The sequence below is a fragment of the Artibeus jamaicensis genome, unplaced genomic scaffold, assembly GCF_021234435.1.
Source record: "Artibeus jamaicensis isolate MK-2021 breed Jamaican fruit bat unplaced genomic scaffold, CSHL_Jam_final contig_233, whole genome shotgun sequence".
In the NCBI taxonomy this organism is placed as follows: Eukaryota; Metazoa; Chordata; class Mammalia; order Chiroptera; family Phyllostomidae; genus Artibeus; species Artibeus jamaicensis.
The window spans coordinates 21728315-21747249 of NW_026521486.1; the positions used below are offsets into that span (position 1 = coordinate 21728315).

General features: G+C 48.0%; 2 protein-coding genes and 1 non-coding gene across 3 annotated transcripts; 1 reads left to right on the top strand and 2 right to left on the bottom strand.

Annotated features, from left to right (window-relative positions):
* Positions 1–4088: 4088 nt before the first annotated feature.
* PHB2 (prohibitin 2) lies at positions 4089–8650 on the bottom strand. The gene is made up of 8 exons (XM_053661556.1): positions 8383–8650; positions 8160–8244; positions 7782–7861; positions 6770–6954; positions 6309–6438; positions 6111–6214; positions 5610–5687; positions 4089–5233 (listed from the first exon to the last, which is right to left on the bottom strand). The coding sequence occupies exons 1-8, from the start codon at positions 8507–8509 to the stop codon at positions 5153–5155; spliced, it is 870 nt and encodes a 289-aa protein (XP_053517531.1). The 5' UTR covers positions 8510–8650; the 3' UTR covers positions 4089–5152.
* On the bottom strand, positions 5781–6045 carry LOC119065758 (small nucleolar RNA U89). Its single transcript, XR_005085646.2, has one exon. It is a non-coding gene; the product is annotated as a small nucleolar RNA U89 (small nucleolar RNA).
* Positions 8651–8718: 68 nt separating the features above from the next.
* Positions 8719–18767, top strand: EMG1 (EMG1 N1-specific pseudouridine methyltransferase). Its single transcript, XM_037167789.2, has 7 exons — positions 8719–8786; positions 8872–9066; positions 17320–17421; positions 17533–17674; positions 17872–17930; positions 18008–18157; positions 18494–18767. Exons 2-7 carry the CDS (start codon positions 8899–8901, stop codon positions 18605–18607), a joined length of 735 nt encoding a protein of 244 aa, XP_037023684.1. The 5' UTR covers positions 8719–8786; positions 8872–8898; the 3' UTR covers positions 18608–18767.
* Positions 18768–18935: the final 168 nt, after the last annotated feature.

An 18935-nucleotide genomic window follows, 5' to 3' on the forward strand; every position in this document is an offset into this window, starting at 1 on the left:
GGACGTGTGTGTGTGTGTGTGTTTTAAAAATAAGAGTTTATTTGAGCCAAACTGACCACATATACCAGGGAGCAAGATCTCAAATGCTCCTGTCAGGTATTGTTTAAAAGACTACACCTATTCATTCAGTCTAGATAGCTACCATTCCCATTTTACAGTGGGGGCAACTGAGGCACAGACTCAATATCTTGCTCAAGTCACAGGACAACTGAGCAGGGGAGCTAAGATTTTAACAGGCTGTCTGGCCTCAGAGCCCACGGCCCTGGAGATGCAGCTGTGGTCACCTGAGTGGGACACAGCCACACAGCCCTGGTGCTGACTTCTGGGTCCGAGAGCTGAGAAGACAAAGCCCAGGAAGCACAGGACCTCCCTGGTTCTTCCTTTGCTCTCTGGGCTCCTGGTCCTCACCAGAGACCCCTGTTCCTCCTTTCCTCTGGGGCTGCTGCCGCCCTTATGCTCCTGATCAGTTTTGGTTTTGTCCCCTCTTCCTTGCCCTGTGTGGGCTACCAGTGATCCCTTCTTTGTAGTAAGGCTTTATTTGAACTCCTGGGAAGTCGAGCCTGTGGGCGTCCCCCCACCTGCTGCACAGGCTCAGGCTCAGGCGCAGTTCTGAGGCGATGTTGGCTGTCCTGCGTTCAGCACACACTTTCTCTCTGGAGCATCCACCGAATCACAGGCACTGGAGTCCTGCTGGGGGCGTGATGATGAACTTAGGAGAGGAGTAGGGGAGACAGACCCAGGGACAGTCCACAAATATCAAATAAATACAGAAAGGTGTTAAGAAGGATGCAAAGAAACAAAGGAGGGAGGGAGAGAAAGAGGGAGGGAAGGAGGGGGCAGGGGTGGAGAGAGAGAGAGAGAGAGAGAGACCTCAGATTGGGTAACACAATAAGCTCCCTGGAGCTAAGGCTCTCCAGGGGGTGGGTGGGTGGGGCCATCACCTGTGGGCCTCAGGGCCCCTCTCCCAGCAACGCCCTTTCTGTCCCAGCCAGAGCTGCACAAAGGAGAGGTAGGCTCCACACCCTCTAACCGCCCTTGGGCTCGCTGCCCATGGCTGGGACTTGGACCCAGAGCCCTAAGGTGGGTTCAGAAGCAGCTCCCCGGACTTGGGTCCCTCTGGAGAACAGGGCATGTTCCACGGTCACCCCTCCCTGAAGGGCAACTGCAGGGGCTGAGCCCGTGAGGGCTGAAGGAGAGCAGCTCAGGACTTGAATCGTCTAGGTCGGCACTGGTGTTCCTGGCCAGCTCGGGCCTCTCAGCAAAGGCGGGCACCCCGACGCCAGGGCCCGCCAAGGACAGCGAGGCGCCATGCTGGGGCCTGTCTGCCCTCCACGGGCAGGGATGCCCAGCACAGGTGGGGCATCAGGCCTGGGCATAACCCGAACCTACCAAGCCAATCGCAGAGATCTCGGCTCTCCAGGTCAGAAGGCAGGGTCAGAGGCCTCAGGGGAAGAAGGCAGTTGGGGGCAGGAGTGGCTGTGGGGAGATGCCGAGGCGGAAGGCAAAAGGGCCCAAAGACAGCCCCTTTTTTTTGTCCCTCTGGAGACAGATCAGTCTCCCTGATCTAGGCCTGGGGGCAGAGGTGGCAGGTAAGTGAGAGGACACCTCTAGGAAATGGTGGGAGGCCTAAAAGGTGACTGGGAGTCAGAGGAGGCGCGTGTGCTGGCGCTGGAAGGCAAGGGGTTAAGGCAGTGGGGGGGCAGCCTATGGCAGGAGGACACACCTGTACGCAGGCAGGGGCGGCGGGCGGGGCCCAGGTGAGGAGCCTGCGCTGCCTGCCTCTGGAGGAGGAAGAAGGAAGAGTGGAGGCCAGGGCGGCGGTCGGATCCTGGGCCTGACTCCCCTTCCTCTCCTCAGCACTCGCTCTGTGAGGCAGGTGGCCTGCTGGCCTGGTCAAGGCCGTGGAAGAGGGGTCCTGAGGCTGAGCTGGGGACAGCCCGAGGGGCGATAAGGGCCCGTGAATTGGTACGTGGGGGCTGGGGCAGGCTATGCGGGTGGTGGGGGAAGGGGCTCCGAGGCAGAGGACAGGTGAGCAGGGGCTGCTGAAGCTCCGCCTGGGCCTCAGTGGGTCACCTACTCAGGGTGGAGCTGGTGGCGACTGCAGGGCTCACCCGGAAGTGTCCTCAGGGACCTGGGTGGTTGGGGGAAGGGAGCCAGGGTTCTGCAGCCTCTCCCCAGGGAGCCTGGGCCTAGGGCTGCCTGACCTGGAGGTGGGCAGGCTGGGTGGGGGCCCCCGTCTTACCCAGCAGTGTTTGGGTGCTGGTTGGGAGTCTCTAATACTGCCGGGTAAAGATGGAGGCCCCTGTCCCCGTGTCAGCGGCATCTTTTACTTCAGGCCCTCAGCAGGCCGCAGCCACTCCTCCTCCCCGTTCCCGAACCTCCCCACACACCCTGGAATCCCCTTCATCTTGAGTGGACGGTGCGGCAAGCGAAGTGGCTCTTGGTTGGCGAGTTGCCCACTGAAGGGACACAATGGTTCCGAGCCCCTCCCCCAGCCCGGAGTGATTTGTCATCTGGTGGATCCAGAACCCACAGCAGACCTTGAGCTTCGGATTGGCTCATGTACTCTCAAGAGACCTCACCTGGCCTGCGGCCAGGGTCCCTGTAGCAACTGGTCAGCTCTAGCCTGGAGCTGCATGTCGACCGGCTCTGGGTCCATCTTCCAGTACAGTGTTGGATGGTCTAATTGTGAAGCTCCTAACACTGTCTGGTAAAGATGGCCCCCGGGCCGGTTCCCTCGGCAGTGACCTTCAGGGAGCCCTGAAGACCGTGGAGGCCTTCTGACTAACAACCTCTGACCTTTACCCTGTGGCTGGGGGTGTAAATCACTAGGAAAAGGGAAACAATGGGGAAGAGACAAAATGGCTGCCTCTAGGGCCACAGCAGGATTTGAAAACATACTTGCTTTCCAGGAACCTCTACTTTTTCTGCCTTGGGAAATGACCAAAATAAAGTGTGGATGGGTACTTGTCGCAGACTTATTCAGGTTACTTGACTCATTAAAAAAAAGATTTTATTTATTTATATTTAGAGAGAGGGGGAGGGAGAGAAGCATCAATGTGTGGTTGCCTCTCATGCACCCCCAGCTAGGGACCTGGTCCACAACCCAGGCACGTGCCCTAGACTGGAAATCGAACCGGTGACCCTTTGGCTCACAGACCAGCACTCAATCCACTGAGCCACACCAGCCAGGGCCCATTTATTTATTTTTGTCTGTCGATCTCATTTTAGGCTCCCAGCTCCTGAGGAGTGGGGCTGCCCCCTCTGCCTCACCTCCCTGTCCCCTTCATGACAGTCAACCTGCAGAGCAGGGACAAGTCAACCTTCCTTCTCCAAAAGTCTAAGAAGCTGAAGATGAGCCCAGTCCCTCACCCTGTGAGACTCACCTCCTCCCCTACCACTTTGTAATTCCTATACATGCTTTTGCCCCCAGTACTCTTTCAGTTCCAAATGTCCCTTGTCTTCCTGTAAGGACAAGGGATGGGAATTGGCCTGTAGTGGCATCAGGTACAGGAGTGGCTTTGTATCTCTGGTGTTTGGGATTCAGTGGGGACCGTCTTGGGAAGATGAGGTGGCTCAAGTAGGGACCGGAAACCGGCACATTTTGTTAGGGTGGGGTGGCTGGAGCTGTGGGAGTGATGGGCTCATCTCTGTAGGCAGAGCCCTGTCTCACATTGGCTCCTTCACACCGGAGGGTTGTGAATTGGCAGTGGGGGTAGCTCACAGCAGGTAAAACCCACAGGGCCTAACCTCGATAGGCATGAGTGGTCTACCCACAGCTGCACGGAACTGTTACTAAGGAAGCAGGTCCTGCTGGGGTCATCACATTTTTGGTCTAGCTCAGCAAAGCCACAGCTGCTCCAGCCTTAAAGGGAAGATGGGGCCGAAAGTGCAGCTGGGCCTGCTGTTTCCAGCTTCGATCCTGTTTGGCTTCCAGGGTGAGCAGCAGGGCCCAGGCATAATTTTGAAAATGCTGTAGCCAGTCCGTGCGCCCCCTGCTGCCGAAGACGAGGAGAGACTCAGGAGTGTTGTGTGACTGTGCGCATGCTCACCTCCCCTAACCCAGCTCAGACACAGGAAGCCTTGAATTCTGCTTAAGTAATAAAAATTTATTGAGAATTCCTGGGCTGGTGTTCATTGCCTCCCAACCTTGAGAGAGGAGCCAACACTGTAGGAAATCACTAAGAAATCACACACTGTCCCAACAACCCTGGCTGGTACAGGAGGAGGAAAGTCATTCCCCTGAAAATGGGTCAGTCTTCATTCATCTGAGAAGGGCTAGGAAGACGATGCAGAGGGGAGCGTCACATGATACTGGGGGCGGGGTGGGGTTTGCTGGATCCCCAAGAGGATTCCTCCAATACCAGGGCAGAAACAGTCCCATTTCTTCTCTGGGGGTGGAGATCTTGGTAGTTAGGCTCACTTCTTGGCCTTGATGAGGCTGTCACTGCAGAAAGATAAAGGAGACGGGTGACATTAGGGGATATAAATGTGAGAGAAACAGCCTCTTGGCCACCCCGTTCTCCATCACCCTCCCTCCCTCCCTCCTAAGAGTGTATGGGGAGGTCAGAAAGGTTAGCTGGTGGGGGAGAAGGGAGGTCCTGAGATGAACTGCAAGACCCCCCAGAAAAAAAGGTACACCGACAACTTACCTTCCCCTGTGGACACCAGGTCACCAGGTGGACAGGAAACATAGAAAGAAGAAGACGCAGAGGTGATTTACAGTTCAGTCCCCACCCAGGTCTAAAACCCTGCCTTGCTCCCAAGGGAAAAAAGACAATTGGGGTGGAAGCCAGGCATCTCAGGCTCTGGAAAGGAAGAGCTGGTTCTCTCGGTCACGGCCACTTCTCCCCTCTCCTTTCCTAGCCCCCTTCCGCGCCTCAGAGCAGCAATGTTAGGGTCCCCGGGTGAGACCTGAATAGCACCTTTCACTGCTTTTCAGTTAAGACAAAACTTTACAATTACAGTGCTTTTCACTTGAATAATCTCCTTCTCATTAGATCGTGAGATTCAAGTCTCCTATACTATTTTATCTTTTGGTTCAGAGAGATGGTGTCTTTCAAAGGTCCTATGAGTAAGCTAGAAACAGAGCCCAAGTGACCGATGCAGATCCCATGTTCTTTGCGACACCCCGCTGTGTAGGTCACTTCTCTCACCGGGTGAAACTTTCATCCTGTAGGTTCAGCACAAGGTTGTCAGCAGTGAGATAGATACGATTCTGTGATGTGGCGATCTATAGGGCAGGAAACAAAAGACAGGTGCTTGTGTTAAGCAAAGAAGCTTAATTCCTATCCTTGCATTCAATGACCACCGATGGAACACACGGGGGTCAGGAACAGGGATCCAACAACGACAAAGATGTGGTTTGGACCCTCACACAATGATCCAGAGCAGCAAGTGACTGACCCTGTTAGCACCATAGCAGAAGTGTGAACTAAAGGTCAAGGGAACCCATGGAATTATTTCTGATGAAAAGAAATGCCAGAGAAGCCAGTCTGTGTAGAAACTAGAACGAGCATGATTTCCACGACCTCACTTCAGCATGCTTCAATAGAAAACTCTCACTCTCCACAAAACCTTGTGAGGGACACTGGGCTCTTCACACTCACCGTCTTGGAGATGTTCTGGGCCGCCCGGATCTTTCGCAGCTTGATGTAGCCTGGGTTCTTGCTTAGTGCTTCTCCAAGGTGAGCAGAGTGGGGTTAAGGGTTCACACAAGGCCATGTCTCAATCCCTGGACCCATCCTTGCTACTTCCGTCACTCCAGCCCTCCTCAGGGCTGTCAGATCCAAGGTTGCGCTCATGTGGCTCGTGCCCAGTTTTACTTTGGTTCTCACCTGTGGGCCCCCCTGCAGGCAGCTGCCAGGAACTGGAGGTAGCAGCAGGAACAGAGGCAAGGCCAGCAGTACTATTGATCTGTTTTACAGTGAGGAGCCAAGCTCAGGAACCCCACTAAGATCTCAGATCCCATTTGAAACCTCCATCCACCAGAGAGCCAAGAATCAGAGAGCACGGAATCACATTCGCCTTAGTCTCATCAGCCAGCCCGTGAGGGACAGGAACGCAATGTGCCCCAGGGGTGAGCCCAGATCTCTCCAGCAGAAGGATATCATCCTGGCAGCCTCAGCCTCACCCTCTGCTTGCACAATCTTCTGCCGCTGCTCTTGCTTTGCTTTTTCCACCAAGAACTGGGCCCGCTGGGCCTCCTGTTGTGCTGTGGTGGGACAGTCAAGAGGTCACAAATGTGAGGAACCCCAAACCCCTCCTGTACTTGTAGAAATCCCTGACTTACTTCTCTGGGAACTCACCCACTTGTTTGGCTTCTACAGCAGCCGTGTACTCTCGGCTAAAGCTTAGCTCCGTGATGGCTACATCATCCAGGATAAGGCTGAAGTCCTTGGCCCTCTCTGTCAGCTCCCTTCGGATCAACAGGGATACCTGGGAGGAGGGGTGAGGAGGGGAGGGGTGAGGAGGGGAAGGGAGAGGTGGTGAGAGGGGACTGGAGAACTGAAAGGAAGGTGTTTTTATGTGACCAGCTGAATACCAGATCTTATGGAAAAGGCAGAAAATTCACAAACTCTTTTTTAGAATCTACTGAGTTCTAGTCTTGGCTCATTTCTCACAGTGGCCATCAGTGCAGCTTTTAGGTAGAAAAAGAACTGGGGTCACAAGCTTTTTCTAATAAGCTGCCTTTCCTAATAGTCAGTGCCCCAAGCCCAATGAGGAAAATGCGGACATTATGCAGACGGTGATGGGAGCTGGGTCCAACCTGGGCTCGTTGGGTGATCAGCTGGGAGGCGTTGAACTTGGCCACCACACTCTTGAGAACCTCGTTGACAATGGATGGCAACACTCGCTCCTCGTAGTCTAGTCCTAGGCGCTGGTACATGCTGGGAAGCTCCAGGGCATTGGGTCGAGACAGCACTCGCAGGGAAATGTTCACCATCTGCAGGTCTAAGAGTGAGATCAGCAGTGGCTGGGCAAGGCCATGGAGGCCTCGTCTGGCCTCTTAGCCCAGTATCCTTCCCCAAACACCATCTCCTCCATGTGATGTCGTTCAGCCTGGAATTCCCCTGGAGGGGAGAATAATCAGGCTGACCAAAAGTGACCTGGCACAGGCCAAATGCAACCTTGTCCGTCTACTACGTTATCTTTTCTATCCACAACCTCTCTATCAGTAAAGCGAACCTCTACTGCAGGCTTTAACGTAACCACTTGTCTTCTTTACTAGACTATCAACTTGAGGATGAGGACTGTGTTTTATGTATCCTTTATTCACAGGACCTAGAATTTAGGGAATGTTAAGTGACTACACTAAAAATAGCACAAAAGAGTATATTAACAGGTGAGCTACTTGCCTTGGTGTGCACATCTGTGTGTGAAGAAGGGGTCTGGGGAATGTGAAAGGCATGACTTCCAGATCCGGTCTAGGAAGAACCAGGGGCACCGGTGTCCCCAGAACGGGGTGTACTGGTGGATATCATTAATAAGTCAAGCAGTTAAAAGAAGAAGAAAGCTTTGATCTAGGCAGTGAATGAGACAAGGAATAGAATACTCTCATTGAATTTACCTTAGAAGGTAGGAAAAGTTAAAATGCAAACACACAGTGTGTCTAGAATGTTCTACTTTAACACCAGAAGCAGGTATTTTTATTCTAGCTCTTCTGCAGATATGAAAACCAAGAGCTCTGACACAACCATCTTCCCCTAGGGGTCTTGCCAGGCTTCCTTATGAACTTTAGGTAGCCCATCTGTTGGTGGCTTTCAAGTGTCCAAACCTACCTTTGGAGCCTGTTGGGGAGGAAATTTTTCGTGGCCTGGCCCGAATGTCATAGATGATGGGATACTGGAACCAGGGAATCCTGGAGGAGAGGGAACAGATATAGTTATTGGGAGACTACAGTTTCACTAGTTTTTTCCTCATGTGTTTCTTGGCCTGTTTCTTCTCTTAATGACAACAAAGCAGGAGAAATTCTCTCCTTTTCTTTAGAGAACATTTATGTGCTACTGCAGTTCTGGCCAGCACCCACTGTCTTGGGAGATGAGGTAAGGAGTGGAAAGACCAGACCTCAATCCGTTGAACGTCCTACTACGGCCATTGGTGGGTTGGCGGCGTTCAAGGGTGAAAGGTCAGGGTCAATCCGTTCTGCCCGCCATTACCTGAAATGAAGGCCCTCGGCGAGAATGGTGTCCTGCTGCACGCCACCGATCCGATTAAAGAAGATGGCTCTGTGTCCGCCTTCCACTGTGGGGAAAGGGGTGGAGATCAGGCCAGGTCACTGCTCGGAGAGTACATGCTAGCCCCTGGTGAGGTGAGGGGCTGAGTGCACGCGGGGACCCGGCGAGACCGGAGGAGTCCGGAGAGCGGGTGGAGGTTGCTCACCGGTAAACACGGACTCGCGGACCCCGTAGGCCACGGCGCCGGCACCCAGCAGCAGCTTCAACGCTGTGCCCATGCCCCGGGGCCCGGAGGGCAGGCGTCCCGCTAAATCCTTCAAGTTCTGGGCCATATCCGATCCTGAGGCCAGCGGCACCAAAGGTCAGGAGGGGGTGCCGGCCCGCCTGTACCCCACTCCAGTTTAGAAACAGCACCCTTCACACGAGGGTCTACGGCCCAGGTGCTGGCAGGAGAAAGGGCACCGGAAGTGCGCTTCCTCCTAAACCCTCCCCCCCGCCCCCGGGTCTGTGGAGGACCCGACTTTCGCGCACAGGAATTGCGCTAAGGAAGTCCCGCCTCTCTCTGAAACCCTGCCCTTCCAGAGACACTTCGGTAGTGCCGGACAGCAAGTAAGCGCCATTTGCAAGCGCCCACTTTTAAAATGGCAGCCGGAAGTAAGTTTGCGATTAGGAAAAGCGTGTTTTCTAATTTCAGGATATTAGCACAATTTCCGGTCATAAGATGGCTGCGCCCAGTGGTGGGTTCCAACCTCGTGAACGTCGCCGTGAGGACCAGGAACAGGACTGGGATGTTGTGGAGCCCAAGCGGCCCCGATTTGGGGCGGGAAGCAAGATGGGAGGCCGTAGGCTCATTGTGGTGCTGGAAGGGGCCAGTCTGGAAACAGTCAAGGTAATGTGGGACGGGAAAGTGGAGAACTAGTAGCAGCGATAGAATGGGACCTCATGGGATGAGGGGGAGAGGCTCAGAGTGGATGGAGAAAGCCGAAAAGTGAAATATGCTCTCGGAGGAAGAGTGGCTTAGTTGACTGTCACTTGGTTCAGTGTTCTCTGTTGGCAGTAGTTTTTTTCTGACCTTCTTGAATCACATTGCAGCCGTCACATTCTTGCCTCCAGTTGGTTTACCGGAAATCTGTGGTTGATTTACCAGAAGTCATCTAACGGGAAGGGAATTTCGTTCACGGCTGTGTCCCACGTTATCCTGTTGACGAGAGAGACCTGGTTCTTCTAGCTGACGCATGTAAAGAATTACATATCAGCACATCTAGTAGCATGTCATCAGTTTATTAGTGGTCCGTTCTCATGGAAGAGAACAGGACTGGGTAGAATAGGGGGTGAAAGGCAAAGTTTCAGGGCAAAGCAGGGCGGCAAAAGCAAGAGCACCCAGCGTCCCCAAAAGAGTCCTTTGTTTTGAGGACTTACATAGTTGGTGGGATAGGAGGGAAAAAGTTACATATTGATTAACGGGTAAATGTGCCAACTTTCCTGGTGGAATGTTACTACCCAAACTTAGGTATGTGTGGGGGTCTGTTAGCCGGAATCCTTGTCTTGCTCCAGACCCCATTTGTTCATCTTGTTGTAAAACAAATACGTGACAGGAGGCAGTGAATTAAAATTGGGGCACTTATCAAAGTTATTTATCGGCTCTTTGCGTAAGCATCAGGGACACGGACTCCCTCGTAAAACAGATAGTGACCAGAGGTAGGCAATTAACCAAAGTTGTTTTATGCGCTCTTTCTTTGAGCACCGGGGACCCTCTTCTACATTCAGGCCTTGGGGCAAAAGCACAGTTTCAAGGCTTTCTTTCCCAGATAGTGGAAATGCTACATAGAATTCCAAAGACTTCCCTTCTTTCTTGCTAACATAGTGTTTCTTGTGAATGTTGGAACACCTGGAAATATTATCAGACCAGGCTCAGGACTGCTGAGTTAGCATGTGAGTCTCCTTCCTCCTCCCTGCCTCGGTGTACTATTTATTTCACCTGATTGGTAAAAGGTGTTTCCTGGCAACCAGGGTGCTAAATGCTGGCTAGTAACAGGATTGCAGTCTCAGAGTTCTTCCTATGCTGTCTCCTACCTCAATCCCAGTACAAGTTACTAGGAAAGGAGAAAAGTGGTTACTGTAGCATAGTTGGCCCATCCTTTATTTGTGGGGACTTAATGTTTTATAAAAGATGTCTATTGTCACCCTTCTATGTATTAGTAGTATCCACCTCAGATGATCATTTAATAATTTAACATTTTTATTTTTACCTATCATTTGGCTCTTTCCCGAATGATCTAGCCGTTCTGGCTCAGAACTTTGTACTGTGTTCTCATTTCCTCTGACTTTCTTCTTATCTTACCATTTGGAGCTAAATTTGTTCAATGAGTAGGCCCAGAAGAAATAGTACTGGTTTAGAAGTCAGACCTGGATTTTGATCTTGGTTCTTATTAAGCGTGGTCTTGAGAACAGTTTGTCCTCAGTTTGTAAAGCAGAGGTTAATACTTCACACAGAGAATGTAATGAAAAAGAAAAGTAGTACATTTAGAGGTAGTATATTTCCATAGTAATCTACCTTGTGATTCTTTATCATGTTTTGTTCAACCACTATGGCACTTTAATAAGCTTGCAGTTTAGAAACACCGCCCCCATCTGTTTTCATTCTCTTCCGTGGTTGATCTTTCTAACCTAATTATAGGCTCTTACAGTCATCCCTCACTTAATTGTCTGCTGTCTTTCCAGCCTGTTAATTCTGAATGTTACTTAACCACTCCATTTCTTCCTGTGTTCCTTGGGGATGATAGTAGTACCTGTGTAATTGCGTTGTTGGGAAGATTAAAGGAGTTAATCTGTGTAAAGGGTTTAGAATAATGTCTGTCACTTGGAATTAATTATTACTGTTATTGATTCCATGTTAATTACTAAGTACTGTATTTTGCTGTGTATAATACCCACTTTTGTGCCCAAGTTTTTGAGGGAAAAATAAGGATTCACATTATACATGGCATGGGTAATATTAAATCTGTAGCTATATAAATGTTTTTAATTCATTTATGCTTTTGCATCAAATAATAAAGGAGAATTTCCCCAATCTGGCAAAGGAAATAGACTTCCAGGAAATCCAGTAAGCTCAGAGAGTCCCAAAGAAGTTGGACCCAAGAAGAAACACACCAAGGCACATCATAATTACATTAGCCAAGATTAAAATGAAGGAGAGAATCCTAGAAGCAGCAAGAGATAAGGGGACGGTCATCTACAAAGGAGTTCCCATCAGACTGTCAGCGGATTTCTCAAAAGAGACCTTACAGGCAAGAAGGGGCTGGAAAGAGGTATTCCAAGTCATGAAAACCAAAGACCTACAACCAAGATTGCTCTATCCAGCAAAACTTTCATTTAGACCGGAATGACAGATAAAGTGCTTCTCACATAAGATCAAATTCAAGGAGTTCATCATCACCAAGCCCTTATTATATGAAATGTTAAAGGGACTTAGCTAAGAAAAAGAAATTAAAAAAACATGAACAGTGAAAGGACAGCAAACTCACAGTTATTAACAACTACACCTAAAATAAAAGCAAACTAAAAGGACAGCTAGATCAGGAGTGGAAACATAGAAATGAAGATCTCAAGGAGGGTTAGCAACAGGGGAGTGGGAGGAGGAGAAGGGGGGAGAAGGTACAGAAAATAAGTAGCATAGACAGTAGGTAGAAAATAGATGGGGGGTCAAGAATAGTATGGGAAATACAGAATCTAAAGAACTTGAGACACGTGGTCATAATCTAAAGGGGGGGGTAATGGTAGGGATGGGGGGTAGGGTGGAGGGGAATGAAGGGGGGAATAGAACAACTGTAATGGCATAATCAATAAAAAAATAAATTAAAAAAAAGTATAATTCTACAAAGCAATAATGATATCATTTGCAAAGTAATACCCTGAGGTATGATAATCAGTTTTGTTTATAAATATAGATAAAAAGAAAGTTAAATTAAAAAATTAAAACATTTGGTCCTGAAAGTCTGGACCCAAAACATGGGTGCACACCACACACAGGAGTGCATTATACACGGCAAAGTATGATAGTTGAGAGGGGCATGGCCATATTAAAATTCCTAGACAATGCTCTGGAAAAATTTAGGCCAAAATGTCATTAATGGTACTCCAAGGGTGACAGAATTCGTAGCTGGTTGAAATCTTCTGTATTGTTATCTTAGGCCGTCCTTGTGCTTCCTTATGTCTTGCTTTGCCAGCCTCATCTGGGCCTGCTCTGTGTATTCTTCAGTGCGTCTGGTTCATTTCATCTCCTTTACTGCCAAACCTGGGGGACTTCACTTGGCCTTCTCTTTGTAATGACCAGGGTATGAAGGTATATGCTGCATCAAACTTTACATTGTCTTTATTTATTTATTTATAAAAGATTTTATTTACTTATTTTTAGAGAGAAGGGAAGGGAGAAAGAGAGAGAAATATCAATATGTGGTTGCCTCTTGTACATCCCCCACTGGGGGCCTGGCCTGCAACCTAGGCATGTGCCGTGACTGGGAATCGAACCAGTTACTCTTTGGTTTGCAGGCCAGTGCTCAATCCACTGAGCCACACTAGCGAGGGCTGTCTTTCTTTTTTCTTTTCTCTTTTCTTTTTTTGTTCTTGATAGATTTCGCATCTTTTTGCCTGGCTGTAAGCAAGAAGTCCTTGATTTCCTTAATTTTGTGAGGCATGGCTGTGAGGTACATGTCTGGTACCTTAGATTATCCCCCCCCCCTCCATTTATTTATCTTATTTTTAAGATTTTATTTATTTTTAGAGAGAAGAGAAGGGAGGGAGAAAGAGAGGGAGAGAAATATCACTGTGTGAGAGACATATCGATCAGTTGCCTGTCACATGCCCCCAACTGAGGTCCTGGCCCGTAATCCAGGCATGTGCCCTGACTGGGAATTGAACTGGTGACCCTCAGGTTTGCAGGCTGGTGCTCAGTATACTGAGCCACACCAGCCAGGGCCCTTTATATTCCAGGCTTATTGGCCTTCTTTAAACTCTCTGAAGGCCTGAGGTTCTTTCGTATCTTAAAGCCATTGCACATGATGTTCTCTTGATTGGAAGCTCTCTTTACTCAGCTCTTTGCTTCCTTAATTCCTACTTAATGTTCATTTATTTAGCAATTATTGAGTCTGTTATGTTGCTCGTTATTTAATTACTAAGTTAAATGTTAATTCCTCACAGAAATGACCCTGTATAAATCAGTCCTATTATAATCCTTTAATGAGCCATTTACTTTTCCCTTATGTTTATTACAGTTTGAATTAATTAGTCATGTGTTTGTTTACTATTTCTCTTCCACTAGAAGGGTTTGTGTGGGTAGAGAATAAGGTTTTAAAAATTCTGGTGTCTCTAATGCCTATTATAGAAAGTGAATGCACATGAGATTCATTCTGATTATTTTAGTTAGTGGTTTTCAAGCTTAACCACAACCCACAATAAAAATTATGCTGTGATCTAATACCCACATTTAACTCATGAAACCAAGTTTCATAAACCATCACTTACCATTACTGCATGTGAACTACTTTGATGTTTTCTATTGTATTTCATTAAGAACTCTGGTTATAACTTACTAATGGGTTAAAATTGAATTCTTTTATTGAAGTTTTTTTTTTTCTATAACTGAGTGTCCTATGGTCATAATTCTTGACCTTTGTTTTTGCTCTGTGCTTTGTGATATTCTTGTTATTTCAGTTATTCAATTTCAAAGTCCACATGCCTCTTCCCCCAGTTTTTGGAGTTGAATGTCTTTTTTAAAAAAATATATTTTATTGATTATGCCATTAGTTGTTCTATTTCCCCCTTCATTCCCCTCCACCCTGCATACCCCCTCCCCCACCATTTCCCCCTTTAGTTTATGTCCATGTGTCTCAAGTTCTTTAGATTCTATATTTCCCCTACTATTCTTGCCCTCCCCCCTATCTATTTTCTACCTACTGTCTATGCTACTTATTTTCTGTACCTTCTCCTTCTCCCACTCCCCTGTTGCTAACCCTCCATGTGATCTTCATTTCTATGGTTCTGCTCCTGATCTAGCTGTCCTCTTACTTTGCTTTTGTTTTAGATGTGATTGTTAATAACTGTGAGTTTGCTGTCCTTTCACTGTTCATCTTTTTTATCTTCTTTTTCTTAGCTAAGTCCCTTTAACATTTCATATAATAAGGGCTTGGTGATGATGAACTCCTTGAATTTGATCTTATCTGAGAAGCACTTTATCTGTCCTTCCATTCTAAATGAAAGCTTTGCTGGATAAAGCAATCTTGGATGTAGGTCTTTGGTTTTCATGACTTGGAATACCTCTTTCCAGCCCCTTGTTGCCTGTAAGGTCTCTCTTGAGAAATCCGCTGACAGTCTGATGGGAACTCCTTTGTATGTGACTGTCCCCTTATCTCTTGCTGCTTCTAGAATTCTCTCCTTCATTTTAATCTTGGCTAATGTAATTATGATGTGCCTTGGTGTGTTCCTTCTTGGGTCCAACTTCTTTGGTACTCTCTGAGCTTCCTGGATTTCCTGGAAGTCTATTTCCTTTGCCAGATTGGGGAAGTTCTCCTTTATTATTTGTTCAAATAAGTTTTCCACTCATGGCTGTTCCTCTTCCCCTTCTGGTACCCCTATAATTGGGATGTTGGAACGTTTAAAGATGTCCTGAAGGTCCCTAAGCCTCTTCTTATTTTTTTGAATTCTTGTTTCTTCATCCTTTTCTGTTTGGTCATTTTTTTCCTCCTTCTGGTCCACTCCTTTGATTTGAGTCCCAGTTTCCTTTCCATTACTATTGGTTTCCTGTGCATTTCCCTTCATTTCGATTAGTTTAGCCTTCATATGTTCCTCTAATTTGTGACTAAAATCAACCAGTTCTGTGAGCATCCTGATCACCAGTGTTTTGAACTGTGCATCTGAAAGTTTGGCTATTTCTTCATTGTTTAGATTTATCGGCTTTGGGGCTCTGAGTTGTTCTTGAGCCATGTTTTGATCTGTTCGTGCCTGTTATGTATGAGGAGCGGAGCCTTAAATGTTCACCAGGGTGGGGCCACCCAGGTCGCTGGGTTGTGATGCTGTATGTGGGGGCGGGGTCAGAGAGGGACAATGGTGGTCCCCTCTGCTGCTTCCTGCCACTGGGGCCTGCACTGTCCGTCTCACTGCTTGATCCTTCATCGGTTTATCTGCACTTGAATGTGTGACCACGATCAGCCCTCAGTGGGCCTGCCCACTACTCCACACCTGGGATCCGCCCATGGCTGCCGGCACACCTGGGTCATGAGCCCGGGTTGGTCCCATGGATCTTTCTTGCCCGACCCCGCTCTGCTGCTGGCTCTGTCCCTCTTGCCGGTTTGCCTGAAGGGTTTGTTGTTCTCAGACTTCCATATAGTTCAGTTTTCTGTGGTTTGGCTGTGTTTTTGTTGCTAAAACTTGTTTTTAAACTTGGTTGTGTGAGAAGGCACAGTGTTTCCACCTATGCCTCCATCTTGGCGGAAGTCCCAAGGAGTTGTATGTCTTAAGATGTGGTCAGACATAAAATATTCTATTGGGCCCTGGCTGGTGTAGCTCAGTGGATTAAGCACAGGTCTGTGAACCAGAGGATCGGATTGCAGTTCAATTCCCAGTCAGGCACATGCCTGGGTTGCAGGCCAGTTCCCAGCAGGAGACCCACAAGAGGCAACCATACATTGATATTTCTCTCCCTCTCCTTCCCTTCCCCTCTAAAGATAAATCTTTTTTAAAAACCTATTGGTACATAAAAACTTAGCCTTTTGAAATCTGTAGTTGTACATTAGTAGTATGTTTTTACAGTTTTTACCCACCATCTTATGCTCCTTGGGACTCCAAATTACAATTTATACCTGTTTCTTTTAGCTGCTACAGATGGATGCAGACAGATATTTAGTATCAAACTTCTACCTGGTATATTTTCCACTATATGCAGAGTTGCCAGGATAATATCTCTCAGTCATTCTTATATCCCTGTTATTCCAGAATGATTTCTTTGTGCTGGATACTTGGAGATTCTGCAGTTTACAAAGAATTTCACATGTATTCATGGCCCTTCAATGTTTTAGTTCCCACTTGTTCAGCATAATTTTCTTTCTTCAGATTTCTGATTTTGCTCAGAGTCCTTTTTAAAAATTTCTCTCTTGCCCTGGCTGGTGTAGCTCAGTGGATTGGACACCGGCTGCAAACTAAAGGGTCGCCAGTTTGATTCCCAGTCAGGGCACATGCCTGGGTTTTGGACCAAGTCCTCCGTGGGGGCCACATGAAAGGCAACCACAGTGATGTTTCTCTCCCTCTCTTTCTCCCTCCCTCCCCCTCTAAATAAAACCTTTTAAGAAATTGATAATAAAATAAAACTAATTTTCTCTATTTTTAAAAATATTGTATTCATTTATTTTTAGAGGGGAAGGGAGAGAAGCATCAGTGTGTGGTTGTCTCTCACACCCCTTACTGGGGACTTGGCCTCCCTGACTGGGAATCGAGTGACTCTTTGATTTGCAGACCGACACTCAGTCCACTGAGCCACACCAACCAGGGCCCGTTGCTTACATGTCTTAAAATTAGGAACAACCCTTCTTACTAATTTTACTTCTGACAAGTATTCTGTAATTAAAGTACCTCCTGCATCATTAGAATTTTCACACTTCTCATTCAGATTTTCAGCTCTTCACTTGGTGCATGTTTGGTATAAGCAAACTCAAGGTACTGACCATGTGTATTTTGCCCAGGATATCACAGTGCTGCTGTGATAAACAAGCATTCAACTTTGCTCATTAACCTTACTCCACCTCGTTCCAGAATCCCTCACCAGCTTTGTCTAATAGCCACAGGTTTTAAAAGTACATTCAGCTTAAATAATCTGAAATCACAGGTTGTGCCTTCTTTCCTTTCCCCTCTAAAATCAGTTACGGTAGGAGGGTTAGAAGAAGGGAGGGGAGGGTAAATGTGGCCACACAGTGAACCCCTGAAGGGCTTGCTGGGCTCCGCCCACATAGCTTCTGGTTCAGGAACTCCGGAGTGAACCTGAGAATTTGACAAGTTTCCAGATGCAGCTGCTGCTGGTTTGGGGACCACACTTTGAGAACCACTGGGTTAGGTAAAAGTAGCTTATATTGTTCTCTGTCATTTCCCTCTTCTTCAGGTAGGGAAGACTTATGAGCTACTAAACTGTGACAAACACAAGTCTTTGTTGTTGAAGAATGGACGGGACCCTGGGGAAGTGAGACCAGACATAGCTCATCAGGTAACTCTAGGGACAGAGCTCACATCCTCTTGAGCCTTTCTGTGGAAGGTGAAACAGCAGCATATTACTTCTCTTCACTCTTAACTGTGCCTCGGTGTCTGCCTCCCTCAGAGTTTACTGATGCTGATGGACAGTCCCCTGAACCGTGCTGGCTTACTGCAGGTTTATATCCATACACAGAAGAATGTGCTGATCGAAGTGAACCCCCAGACTCGAATTCCCAGAACCTTTGACCGTTTTTGTGGCCTCATGGGTGAGATATTTAGGACTTAAAGCCCACTAGCACACAGTAGTCACGTGCTTGACAGCTGCTTGTTCGTGACGTTCTAGCAGTGCAGCACAGCTCTGATGGATGTGCGGAGCCCACCTTACCTATGGGGTTTTCTGGTTAGATCACTGGGCAGAAATGCGGTCTCCATCTAGCTCTGAATGTTTTTATTTTCGCCCTAGTTCAGCTTTTACACAAACTCAGTGTTCGAGCAGCCGATGGCCCCCAGAAGCTCTTGAAGGTGAGATATGGACACCTACTGATTGGAGGTAGGGTTCTGAGAACGATTTTGGGGCTCATTTTTCTCTTTCACTTTAGGTAATTAAGAATCCAGTATCAGATCACTTCCCAGTTGGATGTATGAAAATTGGCACTTCCTTTTCCATCCCAGTCGTCAGTGACGTGCGAGAGTTGGTGCCCAGCAGTGACCCTATTGTTTTTGTGGTGGGGGCCTTTGCTCATGGCAAGGTAAGGTCTAGGCTCAACTCTCAGATTCTTAATAGAGCCGAAGCTTACTACAGAAGTCCCAGAGCAGTTAGTATTTTGATGCTCCTTGTCCTTATCAGCTAGGAAATAGAGGGTAAGAACAAAGCTGGGAAGTAAGTGCAGTAGGTTCCCTGGCCTGCCCCAGGACGCGTCCTTAGAGGACTGCAGTCGTCAAAGGTAGAAGCTTCTTCGTCCTTTTGTACGAGTTCAGTAATAAACAGCACTGTGAAATAGGAGCTTAGCCCAATATTCCTGCCCTAAAGAAGGACTGAACTGTTACAGTGATCGAGTTGGCTGATGGAACTGTTCTCTCCTCAGGTCAGTGTGGAGTATACAGAGAAGATGGTGTCCATCAGTAACTACCCCCTTTCTGCTGCCCTCACCTGTGCAAAACTTACCACAGCCTTTGAAGAAGTATGGAGGGTCATTTGATGATAGGACCTTGTTCTGAAACACAGACTGTTGACATTGCATCCCTTGACTCCTCCAGCTTGCTGCTGGAGGACAACCTTCCTGCACCAAGACTGTGGGCTAGTGGAAGCCAGGATGTATATTTGCTATTTGTTTATCTTATAAACACTGTTCTCGCAAACCTGGTCGTTATTTGGGGGTTCCTAAACTTAGTCTTTAATGGTCAGGGGAAGGTGTGAGGTTACAGTGTGTGCAGTGTGGTTGCTGTGCTGTAAAGACGGCGGCCCTGGTTACTGGAGCCGTGGCAAGCACAGAGAACTGTGCCTGAACGACAGCCAGGAATGCTAGC